Consider the following 18,678-nt stretch of genomic DNA (forward strand, 5'->3'; position numbering starts at 1 on the left):
TTCCTATTCCAGCTCTGTTATCAGCATATAATGAAAAGCCAACATTGAACAAAACCTTGGCATACACTGTCCGTACTACACAAAGTTAACAGACTCTTTGTGGTGAAGGTCAGAAGCCATATTTGGTTAGATTCTGTGGGGTGTCCCAAAACTAAAAGTCAAATCAACTGTCTTTAGATGCATGTTCAAAATCAGTTTTCAAACTTTAATCTCTCTAAATAGAAACAATAGAGATCTGTTTAACTGTGTTTATCTAAAATAAAATAAAGCCCTGAATACTCTCTTTTTCTGTTTAAGGTATTAAAACTTTCCATAAAATTATTCCCCCTTATATGAAATTTAAATTCTACTTATTTCTAGCACTCAACACTTTTTAATAAAAACCATCCATTCATTCACTCATTCATTTCTCTGTAAAATGTCTATGGTGTTCCCTTTTACTCCTCACAGAATGGTGTTGAGATTCACAACCTTCCAGTATTTTTTTTTCTAGTAATCCTGTGATTTGCTGATATTCCCTTTACTACTATTTAAACCTGTTCTATGTTCTTAGATTGTAACTACTGATGGTCTATAACCAATGAGCTTTTATGCTCAAATATATAGGAACCAAAATCAGACTAGAACAAACAGACTAGAAAATTATGGAATGCAATGGATTTAGTGATGTTATATCTGTGCTCTATACAAGGAAGCTTGAATTCTCCATGAGATGAAAATGCATATGACCAGTTGAGCTAGGCACTGTGATGAAGCATGACTGCTCCCATAAATCTATGCAATTAAATTTAGGCTACATGGTGATAATTATTGCCAAATATATCTTTCTCAGTAAAGTATTTTATATTAAACATTCCATTTCCATTAACATATTTTTAAATTCATGACTCCCAAAGTCTTACCTTTTATTTTTTTTAATTTTTATTTATTTTTGACAGAGAGACAGAGCATGAGTCGGGGAGGGGCAGAGAGAGAGGGAGACACAGAATCCAAAGCAGGCTCCAGGCTCTGAGCTGTCAGCAGAGTCCGACGCAGGGCTCAAACCCACAAATCGCAAGTTCATGACCTGAGCTGAAGTTGGACACTTAACTGACTGAGCCACCCAGGCACCCCAGAGTCTTACCTTTTAGATGTTTGATTTTGTATTAAAGGAAACAAGAATTAGTCTTTACTATTGCTTATATGTATAATTAACTATAAATTACTAAAAGAGTATAATTGCCTTTTCACTAGTCACTTGATGTTAATAATGGTAAAATGATGTCACAAATATTTCATACACAAAATAGATTTGGAAGTATTATAAACACTGGAGAAGCACATCAAAATAAGACTTTAAAGATCTCACTCAACATATTAATAATGATCATATCCTTAGGTAGGCAAGTACTGGTTTAAGAAGTTTACATAGACTACATTGTGTAATCCTCATCAGTTAGTACCCCTGCTATCCCCAATATATGTTTAAATAAGCTGATAATTGGATTAAATGATTTTTCAAGGGCATAGACATAGTGAGAGAGCTGGAATTTAATCCATGGGACTTGGATGTGAAGCTGTTTGCCACTGGCAAAAAGCTGAAAGGTGTTGCTAGCAGCTGAACGGGTGCCACTCAGCGAGATGTGCTGGGACTCTGGACAAGCTGGGCCCAGAGAACAACATAAGGCACAAGTTGGAGAAAATCCCCAAGTCCATAGGTGATAGACCCTAGTTATCTGCCAGTTGAAGTTTGTGGGGCATTTGGAGACAGCACTCCTGTCAGAGACTTTCAATTTCTCATAAGGGTCCTGTTAAAGCTAACTAAATACCTTCACGGGTATCATTGATGATCAATGTTTGGACTAAATCTCTTATATATGTTTAATTATGTACAATTTGGTGAAATGGAAGTTAATTATCTGCAGCATGTTGGTATTTCTTCCACTAGTTACATTTTTAAGAAAAAGGGGTAACTAGAGGATAACTGTGTTTTCATGTGGGCAAAAGAGGATGCCATGGGAAGGACAGTGTGCACACTAGGATGTATTGAGAGAGGGAATAACTAAATCAAGTCCCTAGACGCAAAGGATAGGAGGATATGGAGGGCTCTTTTATATAGTTTACTGACATTGAACTCTACTCACTAAATCTCAGTTTCCTTTTCTGTAAAATGGGAATAATAAGCATAGAACGTACCTCAAAGAGGTACTGAGGGAAATGTAACATGCTAAGGATAGTGACTGGTATATAGTTAAAATGTATTCCTTGTTCTTGTACTTGCTTTAGACACAAGAAAAATGAAAACTTTACATTAGGAAGGTCCATTTTCTTAATATTAAAGATTTCAATTTTATAGTTCTCAGGATTTTTATTCTCCAATGAAACTTTTGACTCAGCTCTATGATAATATTATTCAGGAAGATATTTTGAGTCATCCTTTCTTAATGATTCCCTTGTAGTGTAACAAAATGAGACACTTAGCTCTCAAACCTTTCATAGCTTTTTGGAGGCCATGTTGATTGGAAATTTAAAGATAAAAAATTTGGTACTTTACAGTGAGAGTTTAAAGAAGACCTAAATATTTCTGGTATGCCCATTGCTCTCTAATCAACAATACTTAAACTTGTTAAGAAATATCCCAGTAACTGCCAAGCAAAGGTTTTATCCTTGGTATTCTAAAGTGTCTGATGACACATATATGGAAAACCACATAAAATGATGACTAACTCATTTGGTCAGGAACATGTGATTTCTTTCTTTGTCTCTAAACTACATAAATATGGTTGCTGATGTGTTTTCTGAATTAGTAAGCAAAAAGAGAAAAACATTGTTTACCCAGGAAAATATTCAGCAAGTTCAATCTCAGTGTCTTCATACCAGAGAATACCTAATTTTCCAAAAGATTTTAAAAGCACACCAGTGACAACAAGATGGTCCCAGCTTGAGAAGTAGCCTCATAGGTGATCCCATATCCACATGGGAGCAAAGGGTCCCCTTTGCTTCTCTTAGTAGCTGCCACAGCCCAGTTTATAAGCACTTAGGGTTCTTTTCCTATTTTCTTCAAGAATTGTCAGAATGAACCACAATTCTCCAGTGGCCTCCCCTTCTTGTTGCCCCAAAGGCTGTGCATGCAGGTCTTATCTACTTTTTTCAATTTTATAAGGAAACCTTACAAACACATTGTTCTAAATTTCTAAGTCTTTTACTGAGATTTAATTAACCCTAAATTTGAATTCTGCTTCCAATATGTTTTAACTTTTATTCTTGGGAATGGGACCTAACCGCCAAACAACCAGATCCCATCTCATCCTTGTCCACTAATAGCGTGAGCTCTGGAAGTCACTGCCTCTGAACTTTAGTCAGGAAAGTGAAATCAAAGGAGAAAAATGGAACGCCCCTGATTTCACATAAATCTTATTTCTACATCACTGGTCTCAGATGAAAGACACAAGTTCCCTAGTTGATGGCCCACATAAATTTTAGCACTTCCTCTCATCTGCTAATTGAATGATGAAGCCATGTTTTCATCGTTGCTTTTCTGTGTTTGGTTGTCTTTAAACTCTCTCCCTCTTAACTATGTGAGGAAGTGGTCTAGGATCCTTATGTTCCTGTTTCCTAACAGTTTTTGTTATTTCCCTTGTGAAGTGCAGCACAATGCCTACTGTTACTTTATCTTTAGTCCACACCTCTCTGTTGGCTCTAGGCTGACACATGAGACTATCTGTTGTCTCTGCTTGCAAGTTACCAAAAAGCCTCAATATTAGTATGTGAAAAACTGAAATATTAATTATTCTGTGTAAAGGTAGCCCATATTTTTATCTATAAATTGAAATATAAATGTATATATATACATATATATTTGTATATACATATTGTTGAACACTTACTTGAGATCATGTATATATATATATTTTTATATATGTATTACTCATTTAATATACAGATTCCATAAAATAGGTATTAATTTTTTTTGATAAAGAATTTGAGACTCAAAGAATTTAAGCAATTTATTTATATTCAGCCATAGTGGAAAGAGAGAGCCAATTTTGAACTCAATGCCATTCTTACTATAGATGTTTTACTCTGTATTATTATTACTATCAATGTACTCTGTCATATCCTCTATTAAGTTATAAGCTAATAGAAAGCAGGAGTAATTTTATTTAATTCATCTTTATGTCAACCCATAATGCATACCATTAGACTTTGTTCTCATTCTGCAGTCTTTTCCTTTGATTCTTTATATGGAAATCTGGTCTAGTGACTGGCTGAAAGTTCAAAGAACAGAATACTTCTAGAAATATACATCTGGGAATACAGGCCTTAGCCTAAGGCTGGGGTCAGAGAAGAAAACTGCAGACAAAGGTCAAAGTTTTGGAGGTAGTCTACTACTTATAAACAGAGGGTCCCAATTAATACTGAATCCCGGGAGAAGAATCAGAATACTAGGGACCAATGTTTAGTTTGAATAGGTCTGCTAATGATGAATTATATAGGCAGTGGCGTAATAGAGCAAGATTGTTCAATTTCATCTTGGATTGATTTATGAAAAACAGACACAATCAGAAAGAAGAGGCAGGATGTAGTGACACAGACTCCTGACAGATGACAGTGAGCCAATGATAAAGGTTGAAGGTACAAATAAAATAAAACGTCAAGGCCTCAGAAATTTATAATTATAGAGGCCAGGAGGTGCAGTGGACATTTGAAATATACTTATAAGTTGGAAGATAAGAAGAACTTCAAATTTCATTTTGTATAATTTTATGTATTGTATACATTCATCTGTATACATGTATATATATATACATATATATATATAAGTGCAAAAATAAACATGAGTAAATTGGTAGAAACCTTCTGAAATTTTTAGAGCAAATATCAAACAATGCATATGATTCTGAAAAGCATTTTTAAAAGGTGTGAAAATAAATCACACACACAGAGACTGTTTACAACTTAATCTTCTGATCTTCTGATAATCCATTATACTATGGTAGTTTCATGCTCTGTGTGGGTCATATTTTATATTTTTGAATTTGGAAAATGATTAAGTGGATATTGGCTTTTAACACTGGTGGCTTAATATGCTCAAATATATCAACATAAAGTTCAAGTTAATTTAAAATGAGATTTAAAAAGAAAAAAGTTTTAAGCAACTGCTCTATCAGAAAATATATTTTTAGTAAGTGTAATAAATGAGTCTAAATGAGTAATTAAAGTTCAAACTGTAGGCAGATTACATTTTTTATGTTAACCCTTATAAATTAAACATACTTTCATGAAACATAAAAAACTATTCTGCAGAAATAAAATTTTTGCTTAACTAAAATCTGTTGCTTTGCAACAAAGCCGATTTCATTCTTGACATCAAACATTTGGTGAATAGGTCCTCTGGATGTGTGTTTGTTGTAGTAAAGTATTAGCTTCTTTTTTTTCTTTCCCAAGAAGTAAACACATTTTTCTCACAGTAAACCGTCCGCTGAAAATCTGAAATTTCAGCCGTTCTATATTAACATTAGACCTTGTGTGGTTAGATTTAAATTTGAATTCAGCAAATGTATAAAGCAAATAAGTACGGAACCTTTCGAATATGAACAGAAACTGTGTATTTTAAAAATAACATTTATAATGTAATTTATTACTGCTAATTAGTTTTACAAATATATTTATATAAGTTAGGTATATATACTCTTAGATAACACTTGATTTTTAAATTATCGCTGTAGGAATCTTCACCAAAAACACCATATTTCCTTGATAAATTCTTTTACTAAATAGAAGTGATAAGTAAAAAAGGGAAACTATTTAATAATGTTATGAAAATGACACTGAAAAGTCACACAACTATATGAATGTACTTAATGCTACTGAATTGTGCACTTAAAATAATTAAAATGGTAATTATGTTATATATATATATATATATATAGCCACAATTTAAAATTTTTATAAAGTAATATATAATGTTAACAAAATATTTTATCCCGCACAAAAAGCAGGTCTTGAGGAATTACTTTTTAGAGGACTTTAAAAGAAAATCCTCAATACATGTTGAAACTCTGAAACATTAAAGGCTACCTCAAATGCTAAACACAACTTGCCTCCTGCCTACTTAGTGAAAATATCTAATTATATATTTATGAAATAATGATCAAAACACACTACAAAATGATTATGCTTTATCAGGATAAAATGAAAAGACTTTTTGAAAAGGTAAAAAAAAATTCTCACAGTGAGGTCAGTTTTTACGACATTTAATGTTTATCTTTTAAATCATATAAATATTTTCCTTAATATTGCAAATAGTTTGTATCCATTTCAAAGTTGGGTCCTTTGTCCACTCGTATTTATAGCTTACATGAATAAATAGAATCTACACTGAAATTATTTTATTAAATTTTAATTCTATGCAACATAATGACAATCCTAGCTTTTACTTAACAATTTTAGAAGCTAAATCATTTGTTTTTGTATTTGTATCTAGTGAATATACAAATGAAATTTTATGTAGGAAGAATTTTTCCTACTAAAGAGTACCTGGTTTTAAAAAAAAGTATTTAAATAAATAATTTATAATAATATAATGTCACTAACATATGTGGTACAAAGTCTTACTAGAAATAAGAGGAAGCAAAACAATTGTTATCAACTTTGGAAATAAAATTCTCATCCTAGGACAAGTATTTTGTTAAAGTAAGCATATTTGGCCCAAGATGGACTCATTCATGTTAAGTGTCACATCAGCAAACCAGAACTTAACTAAGTGTCTGTGCTCAGTTCTCCAGAAACAGAGGTCAACCAACCAGTACTTGCCTCTTCAGCACAAATTACCTTAGCTCACTCCAAGTCTTCCTTATGCCTATAAGGAAAGTAACCTCGCTTTAACCAATCAGCAAATGCCCTGTATAATGTCTTCGCTCTTCCCGTTGAAGTACTAACCAGGCCAGACCCTGCTTAGCTTCTGAGATAAGACAAGATCAAGTGTGTTCAGGGCTGTAGAGGGCTTATCTGGTCTACACAAATCTCTTGCCTTGTACAGCTCTGTGAAGGTTCTTTCTGTCTACTAGCTTGGATACTGTTTGATTCATGAATTGCTGAACAAAAGCCTATGAGATCAGTAACTTGTGGAAAAAATGTCTTTCAGCAACTCTGATGGAAATAACCAAGACTGCCTTAGATGCAAATATACAACAAGTTAAATACAATTAATTTTTTTGTAATTGAAGATAATCCTGGCTCTATCTGACTTACGGAACCACTGGTGCCTTGTGGAAAGCTCTCAAGCAATTTTCATTATTAAAAATGTTCATCATAACACACAAGGCAAGCTCTTCTTCAACATTTTCCCACAAATAATGCTGACAAAATGCCATCTTTCTGGAACATTTAAAAAACAACTATCTTCCGATGTAAAATGTCATATTCCACATTTCTGACCTCTCTTTTGATTATAGAGCCATTTGTAATGCAATGACTGTCTCAGCTTAAACAATATGACAGATAGCATTCATTCAAATGTCATCATATCTTCACCAAGAAAATAAAGCATAGTTATTAGCCCTTTTAGCTTTTAGAATCAAATTTTGCAAAAGCATCATGTTTCCCCTCCATTAAAAAGTAATTTTCTATCCCTGCATAAGAATGAAGTTTAGGCCTTCTTTCAGTCATATGATAAATGTCCTTAATTAGAAATGCTAATAACTGAACTTTTCCCCTCAGACCTATTAGTTATGCTAACACATAGATGCTTCATAACTAAACTTTTTGGTCTAATCTATACACAGAATATCTCTATATCCCTTTGTATATTAGACCAAGAACAGATAAAGAATAATGTATTTAATTTGTGAACTGATTAATTTCCCACCTCCAAATTCAATGCCAACATACACACATAGCACAACTGATTCATTGTATGTGTACATATGTGTGTATCACACATATTGTATATTAGAAAAATATCTAACACTCGTTTTACACTTTCTAAAACCCTTGGACATGCATTTCCTGATTTAAGGAGAATATCAATCCTTTGATTTCAAATTTATGAATATTCTTATTTTGCAAGCTGTTTTAATGGCTAAAAACCACTTGGTTTTTAAGGTTTTTTTTTTTAAATATAAAAATAACATTTAATCCAAAGAAAGGAAATTCTTATAAATGTGGTCTATGCAAAACATATCACAGTAGACAAGCTAATATGTGGAAGCAGTGAGTAATGGTTTAGAAATGTTCTCCCTGACAGGGTTACCAGTTTTAAATCCCATTTTCACTGAAAAACAGCTGCATGCTAAGCCAAGTTGCTTATCTTCTCGAATGCTTAGCTTTATTTTTTTTTCTTTTAATTCATAAAATTGGAATAATAGTGTCTAATTTACAGTGCCATTATGAGATTAAATGAGATGATATAGTACAAATTCTGGCACATACAAGCCCTCAGAATTCACGGAATGGAAAGTTTATGACTTTCCACGTTGTATCTACCCCAATGTCTTCTCTAAGAACTAAACTTTCATGTATATCTCCCTGACATCTCCACTGGATATCTCATATCTAAAATGTACCATATCCAAAAATTAGTTCTTGATAATTTATCTTAAAATTCTTCTATCTCCCTGTCTCCAAATTTCTAAGGCAAATATTCTAGGACTCCTGTTCGATTCATCTGTTTTCCTAACTTCCCACGCCTCCTATTCGATCATCGAGTCCCACTAGCTCTATCTTCAAAATGGATAAGATATTTAGCTCGTTACCTCCACACCGTCACCTTATGCCAAATACTATTATCTCCTTCAGGGATTGCTGTCATGGTCTTTTAACCAGCATCTCTATTTCTGCTCTTGCTCTTTACCACCACTACAAAGCCAGATCTCTTCATGAAACCAGATCTTTCCAAAATCTCTCGGCACTCTCTGTCCAAAACCCTAACAGGGCTTCACCTCTTTGTTTGAACAAAATTAAAATTCTTTACCCGCCCTAAAACATTTGTGTGATCTAGCTTCTGCTTCCTCCATCCTCCAAGAGTGTCTTTTTTTCACCCTTGTCCAGCCATCCAGCACCTCTTGCAGTTCTCTGGGCGTGGTCAACTCCATCCTTGCCTCAGGGCTGTTTCATCTGCCAGCAGCACTGTTTCCCTAGATTTCCGCATTTCACTTTCTTGACTATACTATCCTCCAGTTCCTCACTCTGTGCCACTTAACCTGCTTTATTTAACTTCATAACAACACAATATCAAGATGCTTGTTACACATTAATATAGCCTATAGAAGCAGAAGAATCTCATTGACTGTAATCAGAATTCACTTATAAGGTCTATTAAATTAGCTTCATGGGGGCGCTTGGGTGGCTCAGTCAGTTAAGCATCCAACCTTGGCTCAGGTCATGATCTCGTGGTTTGTGAGTTTGAGCCTTGTGCCGGGCTCTGTGCTGACAGTTCAGAGCCTGGAGCCTGCTTCACATTCTGTGTCTCCCTCTCTCTCTCTGCCCCTTCCCCATTCATGCTCTCTCTCTCTCTCTCTCTCTCTCTCTCTCTCTCTCACACACACACACACACACACACAAATAAATACCTTAAAAAATTAGCTTCATGGTTTGATTTTAATAAATGCAAAATGACAGCTGGCGGGGATCATTGATAATATTCTCATCTTCTACCTGGAAATTCTAATGAATTTTTTTGTATCTTCTCCTACCTAGCAATTTAACTTGAACAATGGCTAAATTTAAGCCTATTTTCAAAAGATCAATATTGAAATTACTGATTCTAATTAATTTGGCTTCACGTAAAAATATTTTGAACACTGATTCAATGTATTTGGAAAAATAAAAATAACAGTTAAATGTCTTATTCATTAGAGTACAATGAACAACATATAAGAAGAAGAGCTTTATTAAAATTGCATTTTTGGAAATCTGTGTTATTCAGAGAGTCAGCAGATCCTAATTCATAAATACAGTATACATGAGCAAGAACTCAGTTAACAGGCAGAAATCCTTGATATTGTTCTTGACTCTGTCAGTCTCATTCTTCAAGCTCTGGCAAACTGCCTAATTATTCCAGGCCTCACTTTTCTTATCTCAAATATAAAGAAAATGGTCTGGTTCATCTCCAAGAAGTCCTCTGGCTATAAAATTATTATTTTAAGTCAAATTTTTCTAATTTGAAAGTGTTTCATATGTAGTTCTCTTTCAAAATCCTTCCATATTACACACTGAAATACAACAAACATCCCTCTATTGTCATATCACCTTGTTTTAATGTTTTTTCACACACTAATTCAGTTCCCTGAAAGAGTAGTGGCAGACAGTAATGACTCACAGATTCTAAAATTTCTGGTGAGGGCAGAAAATAATCTTGCATTAAAAGAATGTATGTATATACATATATATATATATCAAACCTGAAAAAATTACTTGTATAAATGTATATCTATTGGAACGGTTTATCTAAACACCAAAATTCCCATGACAAAAGTCAAAACAAGTGAAAGTTTTCATATTACATTTATATGAAGAGTCATAGGCCCTTATTATTAAGCCATGTGAAGCTAAATACCATACGTGTGACATATTTCTATAGCTAAAAAGGTGCTGGGTATTTGAGTGATATGGAAGGCTCACACTTTTTTTTTGTTTTGTTTTGGGAAGCCCATGTATTAAAGAATTGCTAAATGGTAACACTTCAAATGCACATAATTTCTTCTTATGCAGATTTTGAATTAGTGAATTAAATTAAGAAAAGGTAGGGGGCACAGCAGAGAGTAGAACAAGACCTACCTAGAAACATCTAATGGATAACAGAATTGAATGAGATCCAGAAGGTTCAAGGGAAAGTCATGAGAACATAGCTCAACCAATATTTTAAGTATCTGAAACTGAATTAAAGCCATAAAATGCTTCACTGGGTCCTTACATATGACTGCAATTTATCACATCACACTAAACACTCCAGAGCCTTAAACACTTGTGCTGTTTTTTCAAAGCAGAGGTCAATTTGAATGACCACAACCAATGTAGAAAAACTTCTGGAATTTCAGCCATGAGTTTACAAAGATTGGTGCTTTTCCTTTTGGTAGGACCTTTGAAAAATCTGCAAGTGATAAATATACAACAATAAACTAAAAGCCTGGTAAATAAAATATGAAATAACAGTTGCATATTAAAATAACAAAATGGTGATGATTGATTATCATGACTTTTTACCCATTAAATCATTTTATCATTTAACAAATGTTTAGTAAGCACCTGTTATGTCACAGGTTCTGTTCTGGGTGTTTCTGGCAATTAATTTTTTTTTAAGTTTATTCATTTATTTTGAGAAAGGCAGAGACAGCACGAGTGGGAGAGGAGCAGAGAGAGAATCCCAAGCAGGCTTCGCGCTGTCGGTCCAGAGCCTGACATGGGGCTCAAACTCACAAAACTATGAGATCATGACCTGAGCCAAAACCAAGAGTGAGATGCTTAACCTACTGAGCCACACAGGTGCCCCTCTGGCAATTCATTTTTGCACAAGACTTAGGAAGTTACATTCTATTGGAAGGATATCTATTGATAGAGTTTGATTACTCCACACACTCATGTATGATATTAGATTTTCAGATAATAATTGGTTTTAAGACAAAATCACAACAAGGCAAAGTGATAGTAAAACTGGAGAGAGGGGATTACATTAGATTGGTGGTCAGATAAGTCCTTTCTGAGGGGTGCCTGGGTGGCTCAGTCAGTTAGGTGTCCGACTTTGGCTCATATTAAAATCTCACGGTTTGTGAGTTCGAGCCCCACGTTGGGCTTTGTGCTGACAGTTCAGAGCCTGGAACCTGCTTCAGATTCCGTGTCTCCCTCTCTCTCTCTCCCCTTCTCCTGCATGCACTTTGTCTCTCTCTCTCTTTCTTTCTCTCAAAAATAAGTAAACATTAAAAAAAAAAGAAAAAAAAGATAAGTCTTTTATGAGAAGTTGACATCTCACCTAGATATAATGGCAGAATGACTAAAACATGAATGTGTCTGGCCTTAAAAAAGAAAAGAAAAAAGAAAAAGCCAGCTACAGGGTAGAACACTTTAGACAGAGTGAAGTACCTGAACATGGGGGCAAAGGCAGGAGAAGGTTGTCAATTTTTAAAGGCCAGATTATCTGACATTGGCAATTTGCAATAAAAGTGATGGCAACTACTCTCCAGAAGCAAGTCACCTGATTGGTGACATTTACTGGTTTCTGTGTGTCAAATGTTTCCACACTGGCTGATGTCAACCCATCAACACGATGACACTGAATGCAGAGCTGGAGGTGACAGTGGCTGAGCCTGCCCAGTTCGGGAAGGCAGGTGCCTGATAAAGGTGGCAGTGGGTGGGGAAAGACCAAGTCAGAGAGGTGGACAGAGGCCAGGTCACTGAATGCTATGTGTCATGGTGAGAAGTTCAGGCTTTATTCTCAGAAACACTGGAGTGTTTTTAAGCAAGCGATAGGGCATGATGATCTAATTTATAGTTTCAAAGTTCATGAGATGCTTGAAGAATGTACTTTGGGGAGAAAAGTTAGGCAGTTAGGGAGCTATTATATTAGTCCTGGCTTAGACCAAGGTGTTGGTAGTGGAAATGAAGAAAGTGGAAAAATTCAGGATATTTTTCAATATCTTTTTAAGGAAGAAATCTACTTGCCAATGCAGTTGTTGAATGTGGGGATATGGAGAAAAGGGAACGAAGAAGGATAACAGCAATTGGGAAATTGTGGACAAAGAGAAATTTATGGAGGGTAGGGAGTCAAAAAATTTTATCTGGGCTTACTGAGCTTGAGATGTTCAGCAAACAAGCTGACTAATATTAAACCTAAAAGTAAATCATTCTCATATTTATTTCTGCCAGTAAGCTTTTCATGTAGAAATTGGTATATTCATTTTATCAATATGAACATGAGGGTAACTTAACCAAGGTTATGTGGCTAAGAAATGGCAGAGGTGAGATTTGAACTTCAGTTTAGCTACAAAACTATGTATTTACCTCAGGCTATACTTCCATTTTGTAACTTAATTCTCTGAATTAATTTTTTAAGTTATTGCTTTGGGCTCCCTGATAATTCACTGCAACTTACTACATTAAAGTCATATTATTTTATTTATTGCATATATAAGACAATGGTAAGGAAGACTCTTATAAGGAAGGCTACTTGGGAAGAGAATGCTAAATCATGTGAAGGGCATTAACTGCTTTATAGCCAACGCCCCTCTTAAAAGCAACCACATAGTGATAGGTTCTCTGTAGTACCTGTATTACTGTGCCAAGCTGAAGCTTTAGCCTCCTAGGAATTGGTACTTGGTACAAACTATTTCTATTTCTAGAAAAAATAACAGGAATACAGAATTAAGGGGAATATTTATATTTTTAATTATACACAAAATATTATTCTGAGTTATACTTTCAACCCATTACATTACCATTTAATAATTTAAGCCTATAGGAAAAAAATGAGGTCGAATTATCTTACTCTGTTCTGGTTTTGCTATTTAGCAATGTAACATTCAGCACCCCCACACGTGATAGTGTGGTTGTAGCTCATTTTAAGCAGTAGACAGGAGTAGTTAGAGAGTTTCCAGATGTGCTGCTTTATACTCATGCAGTCAGTAAATAAAAATAAAATGAGAGTGCAATGCTAATATTTTCTCTCCCAAAAATATTAAAAGATTTAAAGGTTTGCTGATAAAAACAAAAACAAAAACAAAAACAAAAACAAAACAAAACAAAAACAGCTGATTCAAGTATTGCCATATTGCCAGAGTTGACCTATCTCTGGGCTGCCACAGGTAAGAATTTTTAAAAAGCAATGGGAAAGTAATTTGTGGGCTAGAATAAAACTGTCAAACTTTTTTCTTGTTTAGAATGCTTTGATATTTCCTGGTCCTTAGAACATGGCAAATTTGAGAATAACATGGCATCTGGGATCTAAAGCTGCCATATTTTTCCGAGTTTTCTCATGTCACCTACCAATTTGACTTTTAAATCAAAGAAGTGAATCTGTATTTTAAATCTTGTGTCAGAAACTTCATGGTTGGAATACAAGATTAAACGGCAGATTCTTAAGCCTGATACCTCAAACTCATGTTCTCTCACGAAAATGGTTTATTTGTGATACCCAAAGTATGCAAATGAATGGCATATAAAATCATTGTCACATAGGAGTTTTAATGACTTTAAAATAATTCAGTACAACTTCCCACACAACTTCTGATTGTTTTCTACATGATCCATATTAAGTGATCTTCAGATACCTAACTAAGTACTTTTTGTCTAGGAGCCTCAGACACATGAGCTCATATCAGGGCAACTCAAAAAAAAAAAAAAAAAAAAACCACTCTCATCAAAATCTGTACTTTCGGACAAAGTTTAAGAAATTCTCAGGGTGCCTGGGTAGCTCAGTTGGTTAGGTGCTCAACTTCAGCTCAGGTCATGATCTCAGTTCTGTGAGCTCAAGTACCGCATCGGGCTCTGTGTTGCTAGCTCAGAGCTTGGAGCCTGCCTTGGATTCTGTGTCTCCCTCTCTCTCTGCCCCTTCCCTGCTCACGCTCCTCCGTCTCTCTCATTCTTAAAAATAAATAAACATTGGGGCGCCTGGGTGGCTCAGTCGGTTGAGCGTCAGACTTCAGCTCAGGTCACGATCTCACGGTTCGTGAGTTCGAGCCCCGCGTCGGGCTCTGGGCTGATGGCTCAGAGCCTGGAGCCTGCTTCCGATTCTGTGTCTCCCTCTCTCTCTGCCCCTCCCCCATTCATGCTCTGTCTCTCTCTGTCTCAAAAATAAATAAACATTAAAAAATAAATAAATAAATAAATAAACAAACATAAAAAATTTTTTTTTAAGAAATTCTCTAATTTCCAGGCTGCCAAAATGCTGAATCTCATTTACATCTCCCACCATGCTCTCTAACACCATATTTAAGGCACTAAATGACAAACTTCCAAATACCTTAATTTTACTGATAATCTGAATTTCCATAACTTATTAGTACTCTTATCTCAGTATTTGGCAGGATCAATATATACATGGTCTTTCCATTTCTCATGTAGTGCCAATAATCCTTTCTAGAAATTAGAGTTATACTTCTATTATTTGTCCTGATATTAAGAATTTTAGATCCCCAATTTTCCTCAGACTCAAGGCTGATGGCATCAGTTTGACTCGCTGGAACCAGGGCTTGGTTCTTGCATAGTCTGCACATGTAGATCAATGTTTTATTGAATCTCCTCCTCGTGAAAGTTACTCCTAACAGGCTCATTCACCCACGTCTATTAGAAGAAAACACTTTTAGCTCTATCATTTCAAGGTTTTTGTTTTTTTGTTTTTTATTTTTTGTCTTTGTTTTTGTTTTTGTTTTTTTTCCCCAAATGAAATGTCCCTTCCATATTGTCATTTTGATGGAGAAATAGCACTACAAGTGATGGTTAACTTTGCTGGTCAGTCCACAAAATCCTCTTTAACTGTATTTTGGTTGAACTATAGTTTTAAAAATCTGTGGTCTTCTTGAGTAGTGAAACATTTACTATAAAATACATTCTTTGGAAGTTGAAAAGAAATATCTGCTACAAATTAAAAATTTCTAAAGTAGTAAAGTATAAAATGAAACTTAATGTGAACTACAATTTTTAAAAAATGTTTATGAAACCAATACATCTATACATCTTTTAATAATAATACTTATGTAGTAAGGGACAGGGCAAATATTTCTAAGAATTTTACAGTATTTAAAGTGTATGAAGTACAATTCTTATTAAAATCATTATATACACTATGTTATAGGCATATTTAGCAATTTAACATAGGTTGTATCAATTAAACCTTATAATAAACTACTTTCTAGTTATTATTATCCCAATTGTAATGAAGAAGATACTGAAATTGAGAGAGATAGTACATCTTACCTGAATCACAAAGAAAATTATGACAGAACCAGAATTCAAACTGAGATAGATTCAAAGTAAAAGTTTTTATCATTTTATTATACAGATTAATACTAAGTTTTGGTTTGCAAATAAAATGATTTTGGCAATCAATATTATTTTTTTCAAATTTGACTTTGCCTACACACTAAAAATTCAGTATACTCTGAACTTGCAAGTAAGCAAGTAAGCTATGCTAAGGTCTGAATCATACTCTGCCACACAGCTGTGTGATCCTGAGCAAATTATTTAACCACACTGAGTTTGGGTTTACTGTAAGTAAAATCAAAGTAACATGCAAGGTTTTGAGATGATAAAGAAAAGTGATGTAAAAAAATGGGTTAATGTCTGTAAAACCTGTTATACTGCATGACACAGATGGATATAGATATAGATATAGATATATAGATATAGATATAGATATGGATATATATATATGTAAATTTCCTTCTTCTTCACAATATCCACCACCCCTCGACTACATAGACATACAAAAATAATTTAAATTCTCAGAATCCCCTGGTTGAAAACAAGCACTCTTGTCTACATGGTTACATTCTTTCTCTACCATGATTTTTGACTTAGAATATTCCAAAGTACAAATCCTATGATGGAGAACTTGTGGGCTGTGCCTGCTCATCCCAGATCACCCTGCGCTGCAACCTAACTCTTGCAATCACATCCTGCTTCCCACCCAGGGATGACTTCTCTGTGACACACATTCTGTGCACAGGTTTTATAGTGACTGATGCCTTAGCCAACTAGATTTCTGGTCCTGGTTTCTCCTTCCCCACTTCACTTTTACAAAGGCTATGTTTTCACGCATGCATAGAACTGACCACACATTTCCAGTACTAACTGGAGAAGGAAGCTAAGACTGGGGTGTTTTAGTAATAAAACCTTGGTTGTAAATATCTGACTACCAGTGTCTACTCATTTTTTTTCTCTCTTCTATCCAAGTGACTATTGAAATACTGGATTGATATGAGCAATGTAGTAGTGACTGTATTTCTTACATAAGAATGCTTACCCTTTGTGCCTACTGACCATGAAGCACATTACTGACTATGCACATAATAAAACATGTTTCAGATAAACTTGGTTTAAACTTTACATGGTTACCACACCATATTCTGTTCATTATTCCTCAGGATTTTATAGTTTGCAAAAATATAACATGGTCATTCACACATATTTTCAAAAAGGCAGAGACTGTGGTTTTCTCTGTAGGCAATAGTCTCAGATAATGACAATCCCAAGAGTAAATGGCAAATAATATATAAGAGCCACCTGAATTAATAATCATTGGCACTATCATCTGAATACCGAATATAAATCGATCATGACTTGTAATCTCAAAATCCCCTGCTCTTTTATGAGAAGTGGTGACCTGAAATAATATATTGTATACTCCAAAATTGGTCATATATAACAAAAAGTTAATGCCATGTTCATCAAAAACCTTTCAACAACAGTAAAACGAGGACAGTTGTAAACTCAAAATTGTTCTTCTGTATCAGTATCCACAAATCTACATGAATATATACTGTATTCATGAATACAAAATTATATACGTAGATATAGATATAATTTTAGTCCTTTGAGGTTCCAACAAATCTCTTTGGCTTAAAGCGATTTCAACAAAATTTTAGAAACTATGTCAACATTATCAAATTCTTTAATCCTTAAATAATAAGTCGTGTGGCTATTTTTATAAATGAATGTCACATAAGGCAATGTTTCATGATTCATTAATGCCTCTGGAATTCAATGATCAATTCATTCATTCAATCATTTATTCAACAAATATTTAAGCAATACATACTTTCTTCAAGGCATAACAGTCCTTTGACAAATTTTTAATTATTTCAATTTTGAATTAGAAGTTTCAGTATTTAGAGACTCAATATATGCAAAACAAAATGGTGGTAAATAGTAATATTATTTTTAATAGATTGTATTTTGTACTACCTGCTATACAACTTTACATAACTACTGCTTACAGACATTAAATGCTAGCATATGCTGTTTTTCATTATTTCTATGGTAGTCCACTATGCTGCTAACTCAGTGAGGATGCCAGGTTCTCACTGATACTCCTTTTGGAGCTCTGTGGGCTTCATCAAATGCCTATTATGGCTACTTACAAAACCTAGACGACTAATGAAGAACTCTGGACCCACTTTATTACCCACTATGGCCAGTTAGAACCATTGAATGTTTTAAAGCTGAAAGTGCTTGAAATGCCTCATGGCTCAATTGGTAGAGTATCAAATTACCCTCAAAAGTGATGGCTAAGTGGGCAGGGAAACATTTGGTCTTACAGGAATAGAGCCCTGTTTGTATTGTACTCAAGCCTTTATCGCTTAGATATTTATACACAAATTTCACAAAGTGATATATCTGCTATAAATTATATAGATACAATTGGAGTGCCAAGAATTCATAAATTCTTCAATAAATGTTTAATTTCATGGTAGACAAATATACTTTTATTTATTTATATTGTGAAGAAATTCTTCATAACCAGACAAGGCGTACCTGAATCTGTAGCTGTGATCATCAAGACAAAGTGTTCCTTTGTCTCGCGGTCCAAACTCTGTGTTACTCGAAGTTCTCCGCTAGCTGAGAGAGTAAAAGCATTGTCTTCATTACCACCAAATAGAACATATGAGAGTTTGCTATTAGGACCTTGATCATCATCTCTTGCCACCACCTGTAGAAGAGAATAATACATGCCAGGAATGTGAATAAATCTAACACAATGTCCACCAC

General features: G+C 34.4%; 1 protein-coding gene across 1 annotated transcript in view; it reads right to left on the bottom strand.

The window, feature by feature from the left end:
- FAT4 (FAT atypical cadherin 4) overlaps positions 1 to 18,678 on the bottom strand; it is a 180,364-nt gene that overhangs the window by 60,109 nt on the left and 101,577 nt on the right. The window contains exon 6 of the mRNA XM_007087581.3: positions 18,445 to 18,619. Within this exon, the coding sequence (XP_007087643.2) occupies positions 18,445 to 18,619 (175 nt within the window). The remainder of the gene's footprint in view (positions 1 to 18,444; positions 18,620 to 18,678) is intronic.

This window comes from Panthera tigris, chromosome B1 (genome assembly GCF_018350195.1).
Source record: "Panthera tigris isolate Pti1 chromosome B1, P.tigris_Pti1_mat1.1, whole genome shotgun sequence".
Classification (NCBI taxonomy): Eukaryota; Metazoa; Chordata; class Mammalia; order Carnivora; family Felidae; genus Panthera; species Panthera tigris.